Source organism: Cervus canadensis, chromosome 4 (genome assembly GCF_019320065.1).
Source record: "Cervus canadensis isolate Bull #8, Minnesota chromosome 4, ASM1932006v1, whole genome shotgun sequence".
NCBI lineage: Eukaryota > Metazoa > Chordata > Mammalia > Artiodactyla > Cervidae > Cervus > Cervus canadensis.
In genome coordinates, this window is record NC_057389.1 from 91,756,438 (window position 1) to 91,774,534 (window position 18,097).

General features: G+C 51.5%; 1 protein-coding gene across 13 annotated transcripts in view; it reads right to left on the reverse strand.

Moving 5' to 3' along the window:
* Positions 1-18,097, reverse strand: part of DNM2 (dynamin 2) — an 86,742-nt gene that overhangs the window by 21,146 nt on the left and 47,499 nt on the right. For 4 of the 13 annotated variants that reach the window (XM_043466630.1, XM_043466626.1, XM_043466625.1 and 1 more), the window contains exons 6-13: positions 14,890-15,050; positions 11,616-11,758; positions 9,030-9,165; positions 7,915-7,982; positions 7,164-7,302; positions 4,743-4,829; positions 2,457-2,527; positions 1,070-1,099 (exon numbers count right to left, since the gene is read on the reverse strand). In XM_043466630.1, the coding sequence (XP_043322565.1) occupies positions 1,070-1,099; positions 2,457-2,527; positions 4,743-4,829; positions 7,164-7,302; positions 7,915-7,982; positions 9,030-9,165; positions 11,616-11,758; positions 14,890-15,050 (835 nt within the window). Of the gene's footprint in view, positions 1-1,069; positions 1,100-2,456; positions 2,528-4,742; positions 4,830-5,878; positions 6,018-7,163; positions 7,303-7,914; positions 7,983-9,029; positions 9,166-11,615; positions 11,759-14,889; positions 15,051-18,097 lie in introns of all 13 variants that reach the window. The other 9 variants (XM_043466636.1, XM_043466631.1, XM_043466633.1 and 6 more) reach the window with 3 other exon arrangements.

Genomic DNA, 18,097 nt, shown 5'->3' on the forward strand with positions numbered 1-18,097 from the left:
AAAGAGTGCAGGCTTGTGGAATGAACAAGAACATGCAGCCAGTTAAACCATGACTTCTCAGCCCTGACCTTGGCCACTCTTGAGAGTGCCAGCTATTTCTAAAAGTCACTGGGTCCTGGAGCCTCCAAGAGGGGCTATGGGAGGCTGGATTCCCGGGTGGCTGGGAGGTAGCCATGCTGGCTTCAAAATACTTTCAATGTTTGGGGGTCAAACTTGAGGCTTCTTCCTGCTTTCTCCTCCTATTTCTGACCCAGCACCAGGTCATGAAAAGCTCTAGCACAGGGCCACCCAGCCTAGGAGATCAGACTATGACTCAATATATTTACTACTGATATAATGACTTTTTCTCTGGGCCCTATTTTAAGTGTTTAGAGGGCACTGAGAAAGCACCCCAGAACTTCTAAGCACAGGAAGGTTGATCAATGGTGTCTGAAGACACAAAGCTAAGCCATTCAGGGTCTGCGTGCTGCTGAAGTCCCAGAGATGCTACTTCCTGAGGGATTCCTGGGTCTCACCCATGCCTGGCAGGCCCCTTGGCTGCCTTTCTCAATTGCCTTCACCCAGTCAGAGATTTGCCACTGCCTCAGTGTGTGTGCATGCACGCATGTGTGCACAGGAGTGTCACGGGGCAAGTCCAAAGTCTTCCCCTTGGCCTGCAGGCCCTCCTGGCAATGAGGCCTTGGGCTCCCCGTTCTTACACTTCTCAGCCATCCTTCCCCATCTTTACTGCTCTCTGCCCCCCTCCATCCCCATCACCTGGCTGTCATGACTTCTTTGGGACGGTCTCCTCTCCCACAGCCCCTCCACTTGCCCTCCTTTCCACATCTCATCCTCCTATGATAACTGGATCAACAGTGTGGACTCTGAAAGGGCAGGGCCCAAGTCTGGCTTGTTCACTGTCCGAGTCCAAAGGCCCGCACAGCGCTCCATGGCTATTCCCGGAGCCCCTGAGACGTCCCACCCAGGGCTGGGGCCTGGGCCGGGAGGAGCCTGGCACCCCGGGCCCCACCCCAGCAGGTCGGCCCCCGTTCACACACCAGGGAAAAGGCACACAGCAGGCAATACCCACCCGGTCACCAACTGCTCAGTATAGTAACAGCTGGGGGAGGTGGGAAGGCCCAGGAATCCAGAGGAAAGAGTGGAGTGGTCAAAGGAAAAACACGAGAGATTGTGAGAAGGAACTGCAGATGAAGTGTGAGAAGCAGAGACGTCAAGGTGAGGACAGCAGCAACCCGAAGAGGGGGACCGGCATTTTCAGCCCCGCCTGAGGGGCAGCCCCCAGCCAGGGCCCCCAGTTCTCCCCCAGCAGGCACAGCGCAGCGGGGGACCCTCAGCTCATCTGGGCTGGGGGACCACCTTCTGATAATGCCCCCAGTTCACTCATCCACTCGTTCATTCATTCATCCTACCACCGACCACGTGCCCACAAGGGAACAGCTGAGTGCGCTGATAAATGCCTACCCAGCAGACACCTGGACGGGAAGACCCTCGGACCCAGCCTGCTGGCCCAAGACTGGGCTCTGGGGCCTGACTCCCTAAGAAGCCTCCCTGTATCTCTAAGGCCAGGCCACAAGGCTACCCTCTGGATTCCCACGGGCCATGCCCAGCCACCACCCTGGCCTGACCACACCATATCTTAACTGCCTGGGTGCACGTCTATCTCTGGCACAGGACCTTCCTTTAAGGGTGGGGACCTGGGTCCGTGCTTGTTCCCTGCTGTAGCACAGGGCCTGGCATAGAGAAAGTACACCAGCAGTATTTGCTAAACAAATACAAGGAGGCTGGCTACCAGCCACCTGTTATTCTATTAGGCTCTGGAAAGACCGTTGTGAGCCATCAGAACAACCTGTGTGACACTCCAGCTTGCTGAGGCAAGGGCCCAGAGGCCACCAGCATTTAGTCTTCCGTTCTGCAGAAATCAGAGCTCCCTGCTCTGGGCCCTTGTCTGGGTGCCCTGGAAGGTTCTGGTTTTCAATCTACAGCGTGTGGACAGAAGCCATGCAAACCTGGCAGCATTTCCTGAAGGGCGGCCTCTGAAGCCCTGAGCCCCTGAGATGCTAAGGAAAAGGACCCAGTGAGCATGGGGGAGTCTGGGAAAGCTGCGTGTGAGTTGATCAAAGGCTCTGAGAAGTCCTGCAGCAAGGGAAGCACTGAACACTGGTCAGTCTTGCCCTTTTCTGAAGGGTCTGGTCACAGAGCTATCCTTTCCTCCTTAAACTAACCATGGGGGTGTTCCACCAGAGGTGCACTGGGGACAAGACTGGAGGTTGCTGTTAGCCTAGGAAAGCGTCCAGATGTTCTCCAATGGCCCCTCGCTTCACCCAGGGACCCCTGACAGAGAGACCCTCGGGCCTTGGCCCACTGGGGGAATCCCATTCAATTGCCTCTCTCAGGGCCTGACTCTGACGGGGGACACTGGTGCCGCCCCACCAGCTGCTGTCTTGAAAAATACATACTTGGCAAATCCAATGAAGTCCTCATGGTTGGTGTTGATGTAAGACTGCTCGATATCAATCAGAAGAAGAATCTGGAGGGAAAGGTGGTGGGGGGTTGCTGTGAGTACAGAGAGGGGCTGCTGTCAGAGCAATTCCCATACCCACCAGCAGGGGGAGCTGGAACTGCACCATTTCCAGGCAGGGCACCCACCCCTTCCCGTAGCCTGGGGACCACGGGGATGGAAAATGGGGCGTGGATGCTTCCAGACCCCAAGGCCTCACACTGGGCCAACAGAGCAATGTGGTGGTCATAAGGGCGGCCTCGAAGGCGTGGAGTGAGGCAATAAGGCCCCATGGCAAAGGCTTAAACAAGTCACACTATGTCGTCACATTTAGAGTAGCGCCGGTTGGGAAGCTCTCCCGGAGAAGGGAATGGCGACCCACTCCAGGATTCTTGCCTGGAGAATCCCACGGACAGAGGAGCCTGGTGGGCTACAGCCCATGGGGTTGCAAAGGGTCAGACACGACTGAGCAACTAACACTTTCACTTCTTTGGCTTAAGTGCCTCATTAAAACAGCAGAAGAGAGAACTATAGTCAAAATCCTGTGATAAACTGTCATGGGAAAGAATTTGGAAAATGATCTACATGTATAACTGAATCATTTTGCTGCTTGGTAGAAATTACCACAAGATTGTAAATCAACTACACTTCTTTAAAATTAAAAACAAACAGCAATGGTAATTTGGTCAGGTAAGGACATTAACATGAAACACACAGACACACACCAGCCAGCTGGGACATCATCTCAGACAAGGCACCAGCTCTCAAACAGTCCCGGCCCTTTCTGTCACTCCACTGTGCCTCTAAACCCTCAGGGATAATGAGGTCCAGGCATGCAGATTTTGGGGACAAATGAGCCAGTTTCTTCTCCACCAATGTCAAGGGGAGAAGGACTGTTCTCAATAAGGTGCTCCCACAACCAGATACAACAGACGGATTTATTTCAGTTCCAGTTTGAGTAAACAAACAGCTGCCAAACTCCTGGGATAAACCATCATGGAAAAGAATATATATATGTGTGTGTGAATAAACATACATACATAAAAGAACGCAGGAAAGTGGAAGTATTAGACGCTCAGTTGTGTCTGACTCTTTGTGACCCCATGGACTGTAGCCCCTGCCAGGCTCCTTTGTCCATGGGATTCTCCAGACAGTAATACTGGAGTGGGCTGCCACTTCCTACTTCAGGGAATCTTCCCGACCCGGGGATGGGCCCCGAGTCTCCTGCGCTGCATGCAGGTTCTTAACCACCGGAGCCAAAGGATGTACATATGTGTAACTGAGTCAGTCTGCTCTATAGCAGAGACTGCAACAATGTTGTAAACCAACAACACTTCAATTTTTAAAAACGTGGCAAATCTAAAGAAAAAAAAGAGAGAGACAGAGAAAGAAAGAGATAACCGCAGACTGGGAAGAGGTGGCAGGTGGGGTAAATGACCCAGATCACATGCTGGGCCACATGAAGGCAGGCTGGCAGCCCCGGGCTGAGCAGGTGACAGGTGAGACTGGGACTGTGGTTGTGTGGGGATGTCCTACTCTCTACCTTCAGGTGTGCTTGCATGGTATTCTCAAGACAATGTGAAAACCGATAAAACACCCAAAGGTGTTCCGCTGGGTTACTGCTGACAAGCAGGCTGTGGTCCACCCCTGCCATGAAACACCACTCGGCTGTCCAAGGAGACACTCTGGCAACACTACAAACATCAAGGATGAACCTCGAGAGCATGGTGCCGAGTGAGGGGAGACAGAATCAAGAGGCTACGACAGCGGGAGTCTGTTCACATGACACCCGGGAAAAGGCAACCAGAGGGAGCAAGCAGCCTGGTGGTCACCAGGGCCTGGGGGCTGGAGAGGGACCGACCAAGCGGCTCAGCGATGGGAACTCAGGGGGCGGTGACAGATCCATTCTGCGTGCGGAGTGAAGTGGGGGTGACCATGCTGTATGTTGCTGTTTAGTCCATCAGTTGTGTCCGACTCTGTGTGACCCCATGGACTGTAGTCCGCCAGGCTCCTCTGCCCGTGGGATTTCTCAGACAAGAATACTCCAGTGAGTTGCCATTTCCTTCTCCAGCGGATCTTCCCGACCCAGGGATCGAACCCATGTCTCCTGCATTGCCAGGTGAGTTCTTCACCACTGAGTCACCGGGCAGACCACCTTGCTGTGTGCATTTGTCAAAACTCAGGTAACTGCACCACCAAGATCTGCTGCACATAAATTACAAATGTTTCAAACAAGAGCCAGTACCTGGTCCTTGGTCCTCCCCTCCCGTTCCCGGATGTAAGTGGTGACGATTCGCTCTGTTTCCTCTCGCAATCGGGGGTAGGAGCTGAGCTGGGGGAAAGCAGAGTGGTGATGTTGGCGGGGTCCTCGCAGGGGGCACATAATGTGAGCCAAATGGAGAACATGGGTGGGGGGCTGACATGGGGCGGACCCACCGAGACCCCACCCTGCTCCTATCTCAGAGCGGCTGCAGCTATGAGACAAGAAGGGGCGGTGGGGGAACGGTGGGCCAGAGAGCCCGAGTGGATGCCCACGCACAAGCAGAGATGCTTTTCAGAGAATGCGATTCTGAGGTGGCAAGTGGCAGAGAAAGCGAGAGACAGCCATCCATCTGCCTTGAAGTGCTGGGTAAGAGCGAGGACACAGTGTAATCAAAGCCGCTGGGTCACCAGGGTGAGGGGCAGCATCTGGGCCATCTACCTCAGAGGCACTCCCTTGGCAGAACACCATGCCCAAGCACCTTGCCTTAGGGATCCAGTCCTCCGCCACCCCCTGGCCTTTGCAGTGGCAACCAAACCAATGCACAGAAGCCCACCTTTCACAGTTGGGGCAAAGTCCATGAGTCAGGGGAAAAACGTTTTTTGTTTTTTTTTTTTGGTCACACCACATAGCTTGTGGGATTTTAGTTTCCCAATCAGGAATCAAACACGAGTCCCCTGCAACAGAATCACAGTCCTAACCACTGCACCACCAAGGAATTCTGAAAATTCCTTAAATGCCAGTGATATAAGAACATGCAGATCAGTACACCAGCAAGGTGTTTTACTGCCTCAGTGTTGGTTTGAAAACCCCCTTTCCCAAAGCAGTCCAGTGTTGAGCCCGGACTCTGATCCCTGCTGCGGGTGAGTAAGCGCATCTGGCAACACCGAAGGCCTTCCAGCCCCGGGGGAGGCCCAAACTGCAAAGGTGGATCCCACATGTGCTTGGACCACCCCCCTGGGTCAGTCAAGGCAAAGCCGAGATGTCGCCAAGCGGCCACTGGCCCTTGGAAGGGGGGTCCTGCCAAGGCATTTACCTAGCTGCTTGGGTGAACGCTCAATGATAGGAAGGGGAAGATGGGGAACAGATGCGTATGTGAGAAAAACGAAACCTTCTGTTACCTTCTCGGCACACTTTTTAATGACCGTGGCCAGTTCTGAGACCACGAGGTCAACACACTTCAAACTCGGCTCTTTGAGTTTTACAATCTGTTTTTTCACAATGGCTTCAAAGGCCATGTCGGGGGTGAAGAGCCCCGTCCTGGGTCATGCGGAGGGCAGGACGAGGTAGAAAGACACCCGGGGGCAGTGCAGGCCACACACGCAGGACGGGAGACAGAGAGAGAAGAAACAAGAGTCAGCTGGTTAGTGACATGCACGGAGAAGCCTGTGCCCGCATTTGCCCCGGAAGCTGCTTCGGATCAGGAGGCGTCCTGGGTCCGAGGGGTGGGCAGGGTTTGATTATATAAAGGTGCTATGGGTCAGAGCCAACATCCGAACAGCTAAGAGGGTGCAGAGGCCTTGAATTTTTGTATGTGTGAACATCTCTGAACCACTGGGGTGTCTTCCCCCTCCCTGTTTCAATCGAAGAAGCTTAGGAAGCAAATGTGGGCTTTTCCAGACTGAGAACAGAAGGATCAAGCAGAAACTCCTGCCGTGGAAGGCCGACCCAGAGCTCCTCGGCCATGGTGGACGTGCAAGCACAAATCACCCACCAGGAAGCGCTTCAGCTGTTTGGCCAAAGCGTGCGGCCTGGGGAACCAGGCTGGCGGGGGCGCCAATGTGTCCTGCTCGAGTGGGGGCAGCGGCCCGTGAACGCCGGCACACAAGTGCAGGTGACCTAGGGGATCTGAGGACTGGGGGCCTGGGGGAACAGCCCCGCTCCTGGGGAGGGGTGGGGAAGCTGGCAGAAGCCAGCAGGGACCAAGCCCAAACCTGGGCACTCCTTATATGGGTGGTGTTCGGGCCTTTCTTGCCTGGCTCCGGGAAAGCCTGAGGGCACCCACCAGGCATTTGTCAAGGAGTGAGGGGCAGGGAGGTTCAGGGAGCCTGGCCTCCAGCAGGTGACTCAAGGTCCCTCTCTGCTCCCCAGAAGACAGCAAAGCAACAGCCCAACGGAACCCCCATCAGACACATGCTAAGCTTGGTATCAGGGTCCCAGGGAGCCCTGCCCACCAGTCTGTGGAGACTGGAGGCCTGGCCCCCCCGAGCTGCACCCAGGCCGAAACACTCCCGCCCCAGCCTCTGGGAAAAGGCCACATTCTTGGAAACCAAGGCAATCTGGTAAGGGGGTGGGGGGTGGGGGAGACCAGCGGGGCAAAGGCTGAGCAGCACTGGGAGCCTGATACCAAGCACCCATAGCCCCGTTTTCACAAGGCCAGGAGTCACCCTGCCAAGGGTCCAATACCTTACTGGTACACTGCCTAACTGTATTGATTAGCTCCTGGATAACCAGGTCGACACATTTCAGACAGGGCTCTTTCAGCTTGACGACCTGCTTTTTCACAATGGCCTCGAATGCCAAGTCCGGGGTGAAGAGCCCGGTCCTGAAAGCATCAGAACCCGGGGGCAGGGGAGATAAGTCGGAGAGAAACAGAGCACGGTCAGCATCTCACAGGCACGGGCCGGGTTCCCGGGACAGCCCAGGTCACGGCAGGTCAGGGGGGCGGAGGCCTGTGTCCGCTACCCGGAACCCCCCACCCAGGGCGATCCGAGGACCCCACGGCCATGCGAGACTGGAGCAAGGGAGCCGTGATTTTTGTTGCAAAACAGTGGGGACCCAGGAGGTTCACAGGGCCCCCGTGACAGGGACAAATAAATGCTGGGTTCCTATAACCCAGTGCCGCAGCTCTGACTCCCCCCCACCCCCCCCAGGGCAAATGTGCAGTGAGGTTTCTGCCTTGGCTGGTGACTGGGCCCTTGAACCAATGCTGAACATTGGGCAGTGGACAGCCCCGGGGCCTTCAATAGATAAACAGAACTAAGCACATCCACCTCGAGTACCCTTGGAGACCCAGAGGGAAAGACTTACAGCTACTGCAACCCCCCCACCTTCAGTCCTCACATTTGGGGTACCCAGAGGTTCAGGGGGACTGACTGGCTCTAGGGTGGCACCATGGAGATGGAGGGAACATGGCGCCTCTCCCCGTGGAACTTGCCTGACTCCGTGGATATTTTTAATGGCATAGCTGATCTCCCGTCTTAAGTCTTTCTCATCGAACTCCATCTGAGAAAAGACAAACCAAACACATGCAAGGAGGGACCTAGGGGACCCCCCAATTCAGGTCTGTATCTGGGGAATGTTACCTCCTGTGTACCATTTGCAGTCACATGATAGGATATTTGATTGGTCAAAAATGTTTAAAAATGTTAAAACTCAGTTTCAGCAAGGATGCTCTGAAACTAACACTCTTGCTCTGTTGGAAGAAAAATCGACTTATACACACACTCTTCTGGGCTATATGGCAGGACAAATTAAAAACCTCTAAAAACATACTTCTACTACCACCAAGTAGTTTTAAGTGCTCTGGGAATTCTTCTTGAGCAATGAATTAAGAATTAGCTACATTCCCAAAACAATCTGTAAGTGCTAAAAAAAATGTGCAATGCACTTAAATGCCCCCAAATGGGAGACTAGTTAAAAAAGAAGATGGTGTTTTGCCATTGACGGTGCATGAAATGTATATACTAATTTGGAATGATGGCAATTATGTGAAAAAAGCATATAAAGAAGCATAATTTGTTCTTTTCTCCTTTCAGCTTTTGCTCTTCTTCTGAAAATAACGTCACTGGTTTTTACAAAGATGTTATGTGCTCACTGTAAAACCTGTACAACTTCCAGCAATTAAAACAAAAAGAAAAACCTCTTAATTCCAGCACCCAGAGCTGACATTTCGTGAACATCCTTGCAGATCTGTCTCCGTAAAGACACCCATCTCACTGGGCGTGTATGATTTCATATGAAGGATATTATTTATAACAACTGTTATGTTCTGGTGCCCAGGCTGTCTCCATAGTCTTTTCCCCTTTCAATGGGGACATTTTCCCAGGAGAATTTACCTGTATGTTCTATGTATTTTGCAAAGAGCATGTATTCAGAGGAAAATGATGGAGTTTTTCATATGACTCTGCTGGAAATCACTAAGCTCAGAGGAGGCCCATGGGGTTTGCAGGTGGAAGCTCAAGACCTCACAGCCTGGGAGGAAGCCAGGTTCAAGGTCAAATGAGCAGGTGGGTCAAGGTTGAGCAGAGGGCCCGGCCCGCGCAGCACTACCTTCACCAACTCGAAGGGAAACCGCTCGTGGAAGATTCGATTAATCCGGGCGCCCCCGGAGAGCTCCAGTGTGTCCACTTGGTCTCCAGAGCCCTCGATCCTCTTCTCAAAGTCCACCCCAAACTGCTGGACCATCCTATGAGGAAAGAGAAAATCTGAACGTCAAAGCAGAGATACTGACACAGCTCTGGAATTATGTCCCAAGTCAAGTCATGGCTTACTTTCCTCCTTTCATTTTTTTGGGAACAAAATGTATGTGTGGGTCAAAAAAACAGACAAAATCCAGGCACTGTCGAGGGCAAGCACTCGCTACATGCCAGGCCCCTTCCATAGGCCTAGTATGATCATTCATTCATTGAACTGGGGACGTGAGGGGCAGTTATCACTCCCTTTTGCAAAAGAGTGAGGTGTGGTGGAGGTGGAGATCACAGCTCAGCAACCTCTGCTCTGAGGTTTGGCCTGATCCAGCAGGACTGTGATAATATAAACGGAGCAACTCCATACCACTTGGGTGGCTTCCTCCAGTACCTACCACCTCCCAGTCTGTTTGGGGCAGACTCCACCACTGATGGGCTATGAGGCCTTGGACAGGTGGGTTTGCCCTCTAAGCCTCAGTTTCTCCATCTCTGTAAGGATATTTAAGGAGTTTCAAGATTTTATCAACTCAAAAAAGGCATCAATCTCAAAATGCACTATTAGCCTGGACACCCCACAAAAAAAGAAACATGCTGTCAATGAATAGTAATCCACCTGAAACCTGCTTTCAGAGAAGTGAAGATTTTTTTAGTGCACACATAATTCATGAAATGTGGTAAAACCATGCCTGGCCCCTTAGAATGTAGCCCAGCCCTTAAAAAGTGTCTCAAGAGTATTGCTGATTAGGGCTGTGACGAAGTGAGTGGTAAAGAACTAGGATATTTATTAGTGTTATGGTTGTCTTTAGCATTTCTAACTGTTTTCCCCCAGTCCTCTGCACTGTCCTAGGAATACGTTAAGGCTGTATATTGTCACCCTGCTTATTTAACTTATATGCAGAGTACATCATGAGAAACGCTGGGTTGGAGGAAGCACAAGCTGGAATCAAGATTGCCAGGAAAAACATCAATAACCTCAGATATGCAGATGGCACCACCCTTATGTCAGAAAGTGAAGAATTAATGAGCCTCTTGATGACAGTTAAAGTTGACAGTGAAAAAGTTGGCTTAAAACTCAATATTCAGAAAACTAAGATCATGTCATCCAGTCCCATCAGTTCATGGCAAATAGATGGGGAAACAGTGAAAACAGTGGGTGACTTTATTTTTGGGGGCTCCAAAATCACTGCAGGTGCTGACTGCAGCCATGAAATTAAAAGACGCTTACTCCTTGGAAGGAAAGTTATGACCAACCTAGACAGCATATTAAAAAGCAGAGACATTACTTTGCCAACAAAGGTCCGTCTAGTCAAGGCTATGGTTTTTCCAGTGGTCATGTATGGATGTGAGAGTTGGACTGTGAAGAAAGTTGAGCGCCAAAGAACTGATGCTCTTGGAACTGTGATGGTGGAGAAGACTCTTGAGAGTCCCTTGAACTGCAAGGAGAACCAACCAGTCCATCCTAAAGGAGATCAGTCCTGGGTGTTCATTGGAAGGCCTGATGTTGAAGCTGAAACTCCAACATTTAGGCCACCTGATGCGAAGAGCTGACTCATTTGAAAAGACCCTGATGCTGGGAAAGACTGAAGGCGGGAGAAGAAGGGGACGACAGGATGAGATGGCTGGATGGCATCACCGACTCAATGGACATGAGTTTGAGTAAACTCCAGGAGTTGGTGATGGACAGGGAGGCCTGGTGTGCTGCAGTCCATGGGGTCGCAAAGAGTCAGACACGACTGAGCGACTGAACTGAACTGAACTGAAGCAGGAGGAGCTGGCATGAGGCACGGCGCCCTCCCCCCACGTCTGTTCTCCCTGCAGCCTCCAGGGGGCGCCCGTGAACACCTGAGTCAGGCCAGGTCCTACCAGGGCTCAGAACACTCCACGGCTCCCACCTTAACTCAGAGCAAAAACTAAGTCCTCCCCGTGGTCTACGAGGCCCTGCAGGCCCTACCCTGTCCCCTCCTGGGCCTCATTTCTTCCTACTCTCCCCTCATTCACTCCACTCCAGCCACGTGGGCCTTCTTCAACATACTGGATGCAATCCTGCCTCAGGGCCTTTGCACTGGCCAGGCCCCCACCCCAGGACTGCACAGCCCCTTCCTCACCTCTTCAGGTCTCTGCCTGACTCTTCACTGACCACTTGATTTTAAACAGCACCCCAAGCCTACCCTGGCACTCTCCAGCCCCTTCCCCACTTTGACATTCTGCCATTTCACAGATTATTCACATGTTCCTGTTTACTTATTCTTGTCTCATCCCTCTCCCCTCCTCTTTCTGAGCACATGGGGAGTCGGCCCCACACACTGGAGCAACCCTGGTGTTCAGAACAGAGCCCAGAACACAGGAGGCTCTGGTGAAGGGTTTGCTGAACAGATGGATGGATGGATGGGTGGGGAGCCTGTGGCTGGGAGGAGGCCCTTGAGCGCCAGGCTGGGGGAGGGGCACGTACTGCAGCAGAGCTTTGGTCTTGCGTGTGGGGTCATCGGGCCGGAAGTTCTTGTACTCCTCCACCTCCTTCTCCAGGGACAGCAGCTGGCTCTGCAGCTTGCTGCGCAGGGCCGGCAGCGATTCCCGGATGTGGTTGGTCAGTTGCTGTGGGAGAGAGGTCAGAGGTCAGCATAGGCAGGATGCTGAGAAGGGGCAGCCCTGCTCCATCCCCAGCCTCAGGGGACCAATGGAAACTCCGAGCAGCCAAGAAGATGACACAGCCTGGCCCACAGCAGTGCAAGGCTGCAGACAGCCCACGGGGACCTGGGAGAGGGCAGATCAACCGGGCCGTGCACACCATGGGTCAAGAGAGCAGGGCCCAAGTGCTGGCCGTGAACAGCCAGTGTCCCTCACTGGAAAACAAAACAGAGCCTAGGAGGGACTTCCCTGGTGGTCCAGTGGTTAAAAATCTACCTTCCACTGCAGGGGTCGGGGAACTAAGATTCCACAGGTTGTGAGGCAACAAAGCCTGCGTGCCACAACTAAGACCTGATGCAGCCAAATAAATAAATAAATAAATGCAGTTTTAAAGGCTATGAAGCCACTGCAGGACCCAGGCATGGGAGGACTGACAAAGAGGCCATGGTGTATGGACAGACCACAGGAATGGGCCCTACAAACTATGACAGAAACAGCTCACTGAAAAAGACCCAGGACACATGTAGGATGTGATCCCTTCTGAAAAGATGGGGAGAAAGCGAGAACACATTTTCATCTGCACAGAGTGCAGGACGGTTCATGAGGGTCATGAGGACCCTTACCGCAGACCCCCCTCTACTGTTTGGTTTTTAACCATGGGGACTTGTTCGTTATTCACAAACTTTAAAAGGAGGCAGCAGTGCAGAAAAGATTAGGTAGTGAGCCTTGAGATTAGCTGTTCAAGAAAAACCTAGGCAGAGAACTTCCCTGATGGTCCAGTGGTTAGAACTCCTCGCTTCCACTGCAATGGGCATGGGTTCCATCCCTGATCAGGGAACCAAAATCAGGCATGCCACATGGCATGGCCAAAACAAAAAAGTCAGCTACAGAGCAGCGGGTAAATATATTAACTGTGGCAAGAAGGAAGACAGAAAGGACAGAAGAGGAAAAGAGAGGAGGCGGGGCATGCGGGATGAGCAGGCAGGAGGGAGGCCAGCAGTCCAGGCACATCAGCCCCTCCATGTTTATAGTCTTGAGAAAGCAGCCCAGGAAGTGGCGACACGGGCCGCCTGGGGGTGGTAGCGGGGGGGGGCCTGTCACGGCATGGGAGGAAGTGGAACACTCATTGTATCCGGACTGTCTTTTTAAAAATACTCTTTCAAAAGAGAAAGAGAGAAGGAATGAAAAAAATAAATAAAAGCCATAAAATCAACTCAAACCACCCAAATGGAAATGCACCGTTGTGTGGCCATCTGTCCTACAAGACAAAAAAAAAAAAAAGACAAACTATCTATTGACGTAGGAAAAAGGTGTGAAGGAGCCTCATGCATCGTGGCATGAATCTGACAGTCACCCCATAAACCTCTGTGACCGGGCGCCCCTTCCTGGGGGACCTGTAGGTCCCCAAGGGTGGCAGTCCACTCTGGTCCCTGTCGCCTTTCTGGGGCATGATCCTAAACAGGGTCATGGGGCAATAGAGGGCCAGGGGGACCCCATTCTGGGAAGCACCAGGATGTGGGCCCAGGCTCCCAGGAGGCCAGCTGGGCTCTCAGACGAGGCCCCGGGCACCTGCGGGCAGTTTCCCTTCCCTTCCCTTCCCCTCCTCCCGCCCCTCTGCCCAGACAGACCCCCGCTTCCTTTCCTGCAGGGCCCCTCCCACCAGACACTCACTTCCCTGTTTGTTCTCCTGAGAGGCATGCTCTGCCTTTCCACCCTCTGCCAGGCCTCATCACTTCCTAAGACTTGAAGTGTTTCTAGCCTTTATCTGGGGATTTATCCTGAGTTAGTGCCCCCAATCAGAAATATGCCTTCCCCTGGCACTTCCCTGGTGGTCCAGAGGTTAAGATTCTGTGCTTCCACTGCAAGGGCACAGGTTCGATCCTTGGTCAGGTAACTAAGATCCCACATGCCATGTGGCGTGGCCAAAAAAAAAAAAAAAGAGAGAAATATGCCTTTTCCCCAGGATAGGGCCCAGCTCCCTGCTGGCATGGTGTCCCACTGCAGGCGGGAAGAACTTGTACACTGTTACCCTGAGGCCCGAGGTGCTACTGTATAGCACCAAGGGGGGATAACCCATAACCCCACGGCCACGGAGGACCACACTGCCTGCTACACCACAGCTACATAACCCCACACCGGGGATTTTACTCTCGGAGAACCTGGCACACATGCAAAACAATGCTATTAAACGGCAGCCCAATAGCTTCTCGCCCTTTGGCTAAGATCAAGTGTAAACATTAGCCCTTTATTGACTGGGAGCCTCAGAAACCAGCCACGAGGCTCTCCAAAAGAGCCTGGCTAAACAGACAAGGGTCCATCTGTTCAGAGGCTTCTACAGGGCCACGAAAAAGAGTGAAGAAGGTTTCTATAGGGACAGGACTCCAGGAGATACTGTTGAGTTAAAAAAAAGAAAAGGAAATGGGGGGCATCCATGACTGTGGATAAAGGGGGAAATGTGCTTCTCAGAAGTCCTTCCTGCGCTCATGGGCAGAGAGAAACTCAGGCAGTGTTAAGTGGTGGGTGAGAGGTAGGGGGCACACGGCGCTTCACTGTATCCTTTTGAATCCGCCTGCTAACGCAGGAGACAGAGGTTCAATCCCCAGTATGGGAAGATACCACATGTCGCATAGCAACTGAGTCCGTGAGCCACAAGTACGGGCTCAGTGTTCTAGAGCCCATGGTCCGCAGCAGAGAACTCACTGCAGTGAGAAGCCCGTGCACGACAACCAGAGAGTAGACCCCTGCTCAGCACCATAAGAGAAAAGGCCGCACAGCAACAAGGACCCAGTGCAGCCAAAAATAAATTAAATAAATAAGCTACTTAAAAAAATAAATAAAAGGAATACACGTATGTATAACTGAGTTGCTTTGCTGCACAGAAGAAACATAACATTGTAAACCAACTATACTTCAATAAAAATTAAAAAACGGTAACAACAGTAGTGATGGTAATAATAATACCAATACTGACTCTTCTCCAGGCACTGATTCAAATGTTCACTGAACCCAACTTTGCTAAAATGAGTGCTGCTCTAGACTAACGCCAGCACCACTGTGGAATGCACAGCTTGAGCAACTGCACAAAATCCTCACCGTACCTGATTCAGAGTCTTCTGCAGGTGCGGGGTTCCCATGCGGTCAGCTATGTGCCGGTAGGCTGGGTGGGAGAGGAAGAACTTCCTCTCAGCCGCCAGCGCTGTGCGGATGTCCTTCTTGCCCTCAATATCCTTCTGGCTGCGGTTGACCACTCCAATGTAGCCTGTGAAGAGAGAGGGTCAGGTCATGGCAGTGCCTGGAAAGCCCAGGAACCCAGATGCCCACTACAGGCCAGCCATGGGGCTGGGCAACATGCAGGTGTAGACATGGATCCCGCCCTACAAGTCACTCACAGACGAGGTGACAAGCCTTATGAATTACTCAGAGGCAACACTGAGAATGCAAACACAGAGCAACATAAGTGCTCGGAGGAAGGAGAGATTACATTCAGCCTGGTGAGAGGGGCTGGAGAGAGAAAAGCTCGGGAGGAGATGAAATCCATAATCTGAGTTTTAAAGACAGAAAACAGTATATGAAAAAGAAGGCCAATGGGAAAAGCTGATCGTTCCAGATATTAGTACTTATTCTAAAGCTATTATATCTGGGGACTTCACTGGCGGTCCAGTGGTTAAGACCCTGCACTTCCAATGTAGAGGGCACAGGTTTGACTCCTGGTCAGGGAACTAAGATCCACAAGGATATCAAACAGTCAATCCCAAAGGAAATCAACCCTGAATATTCATTAGAAGGGACTAATGCTGAAGTTGAAGCTCCAATACTTTGGCCACCTGATGCGAGGAGCTGACTCATTGGAAAAGACCCTGATGCTGGGAAAGACTGAGGGCAGGAGGAGAACGGGGTGACAGATGATGAGATGGTTGGATGGCATCACCGACTTGATGGACATGAATCTGAGCAAGCTCTGGGAAACAGTGGAGAACAGGGGAGCCTGGCGTGCTACAGTCCATGGGGTCCCGAAGAGTCAAATACAACTTAGTGACTGAACAACAACAACGGTTGGCAAAGAAACAAAGTCTGGTGGCCACCAAAGTGAACTCTCTAGGGATTCATAGATTTCCACATAAAACATAACTGGAAGTACTTGAATGGGTGATTTTTTCAACATTACTGTATTTATATTAAAACTGTCTGAACAGAACATAAGCAACAATTAATTGTAAGTGTAAGAGAAGTGGGGCTTATACAGGAGGGAGTTGGGAGCCAGGTTCCGAAATGACAGTTTAAGGTACCATTCGGGAATTTTCTTTAAACACAAAAAACCATTTTTAGCATAAGAAAACTACTTTGAAAAGAGGATCTACAATATTTGGACATAAAGGAGTTGGAAGAGGATGAGGGAAGAGGGATTCAAACAGCCAGGAGCCCCGAGTGTGGACACAAAGCATCCCGCCGCATGGGTGCATGAATGGGTATCGTGGGCAGCAGAAAACTTAGCCTGGTGGCCAACACCTGGGAGGTGCTCAGTCAACAGATGTGCTTATTGTTGTCCACATGATGAAAGGTGGAAAGGTCAACTGGGCCTAGGGCGAAAGGGCAGAGGGATAGACACACATATCTGTACCCACTTCTCTTAGTGAGGACCTCCTCTTTGGAGAGGAGGGGCGCAGCACTAGCCAACTATCCTGCCGAGTCTCGTGCAGACCTGACGGTTTTTTGTCCTCTCTGGATCTATCATCAAGTCCATCTTACAGATGAGGGAAGCGAGGTAGGCCAAGGAGCGGCCCCTTGCCCACATGGTCACATGGAGGATCAGTGGCAGCAAGGTGCGAAGCCAGATTAGTGCGAAGGGCAAAGAGCAAGGGGCAGAGATGGTGTCTGGCTTGTTTTGTGGTTCCTTTTGTTAACTTAAGAAAGAAGGATCCAGGGACTTCCCTGGTGGTCTAGTGGTTAAGAAGCCAGCTTGCAATGCAGGGGACACGGGTTCGACCCCTGGCCCGGGAGGATTCCACATGCCTTGGGGCCACTAGGCCACGACTCCCGAAGTCTGCGCGTCTGCAGCCTGTCCTCCGTAACAAGAGAAGCCACTGAGAAGCAATGAGAAGGCTGAGCATCACAACTGGAGAGTAGGCCCCGCTCACCTCAACCAGAGAAAAGCCCGTGCAGCAAGGAAGACCCAGCACAGCCCAAAATAAATAAAACAGAATGAATAAATAAAAATTCTTAAAAAAAAAAAAATAATAAAAATTCTTTAAAAATCTGAAGCTCCACTAAACACGAGACTGACCAGCCTCTGTCTAGATCTAATTACTGGTTTACAAGGAACTATAATTGGCCAGATCCCGAGTGAGGCACACAGATCAAGTGGCCGGAGGGGGAAGTCGTTGGAATAGAAACACAGGTGTTTATGTGTCAAATGACAGGGTGCCTGGATTTGCTTCATAATCCCCCAGGAAGGGAAGAACAACAGGAGAGGATATTCAGGATAGTGATGATTAGCTGTGTGTGATGAGCAACGAGGCTGGTCTGGGAGGAACACCTCACATTTTTCTCTCCACGTGAGAAAATGCTTAATAGCAAGTACTGAACACTAAAAGGCACAGGGACTTCTCCGGCGTCCAGTGGTTAAGATTCTGCCTTCCAACACAGGGGATGTAGGTTTGATCCCTGGTCGGGGAGCTAAGATTCCACATGCCTCGTGGCCAAAATCCCAAAACAGAAAAAAAAAGAAGAGGAAGAAGAAATATTGTTAACAAATTCAGTAAAGACTTAAAAAATGGTCCCTGTCAAAAAAAAATCTAAAAAAAGAAAAGTTATAAATCCTCGGGAACTCTGAGGAAGGAGAGCCAGAGCAGTAACTATGGGGAGAAACTCAGTGATGAGTGATTTTGGTTTTCTTCTCCTGGACACTTCTTTTTGTTCCCCAAATGAGTAGCTGTTCACCATATAACCAAAAAAAGAATGTACACGCATCAGAAGAAAAAGCTAGGGCTTCCCTGGTGGTCCAGTGGTTAAGAATCCGCCTGCCAATGCAGGTGACAAGGGCTCGACCCCCTGGTCCAGGAAGATTGCACATGCGACGGAGCAACTAAGCCCATGTCACACAACTACTGAAGCCTGTGCACCCCAGAGCCTGTGCTCCGGAACAAGAAAAGCCACTGCAAGGAGAAGCCTGCGCACTGCAAGAGGAGCCCCTGCTTGTCGCTACAATTAGAGAAAGTCCACATGCAGCAGTGAAGACCCAGCACGGCCAAAAAATAAAATCTTTTATTTTTAAAAAAAGAAAAAGCTACGTGCGTTCACCTGGGCAGA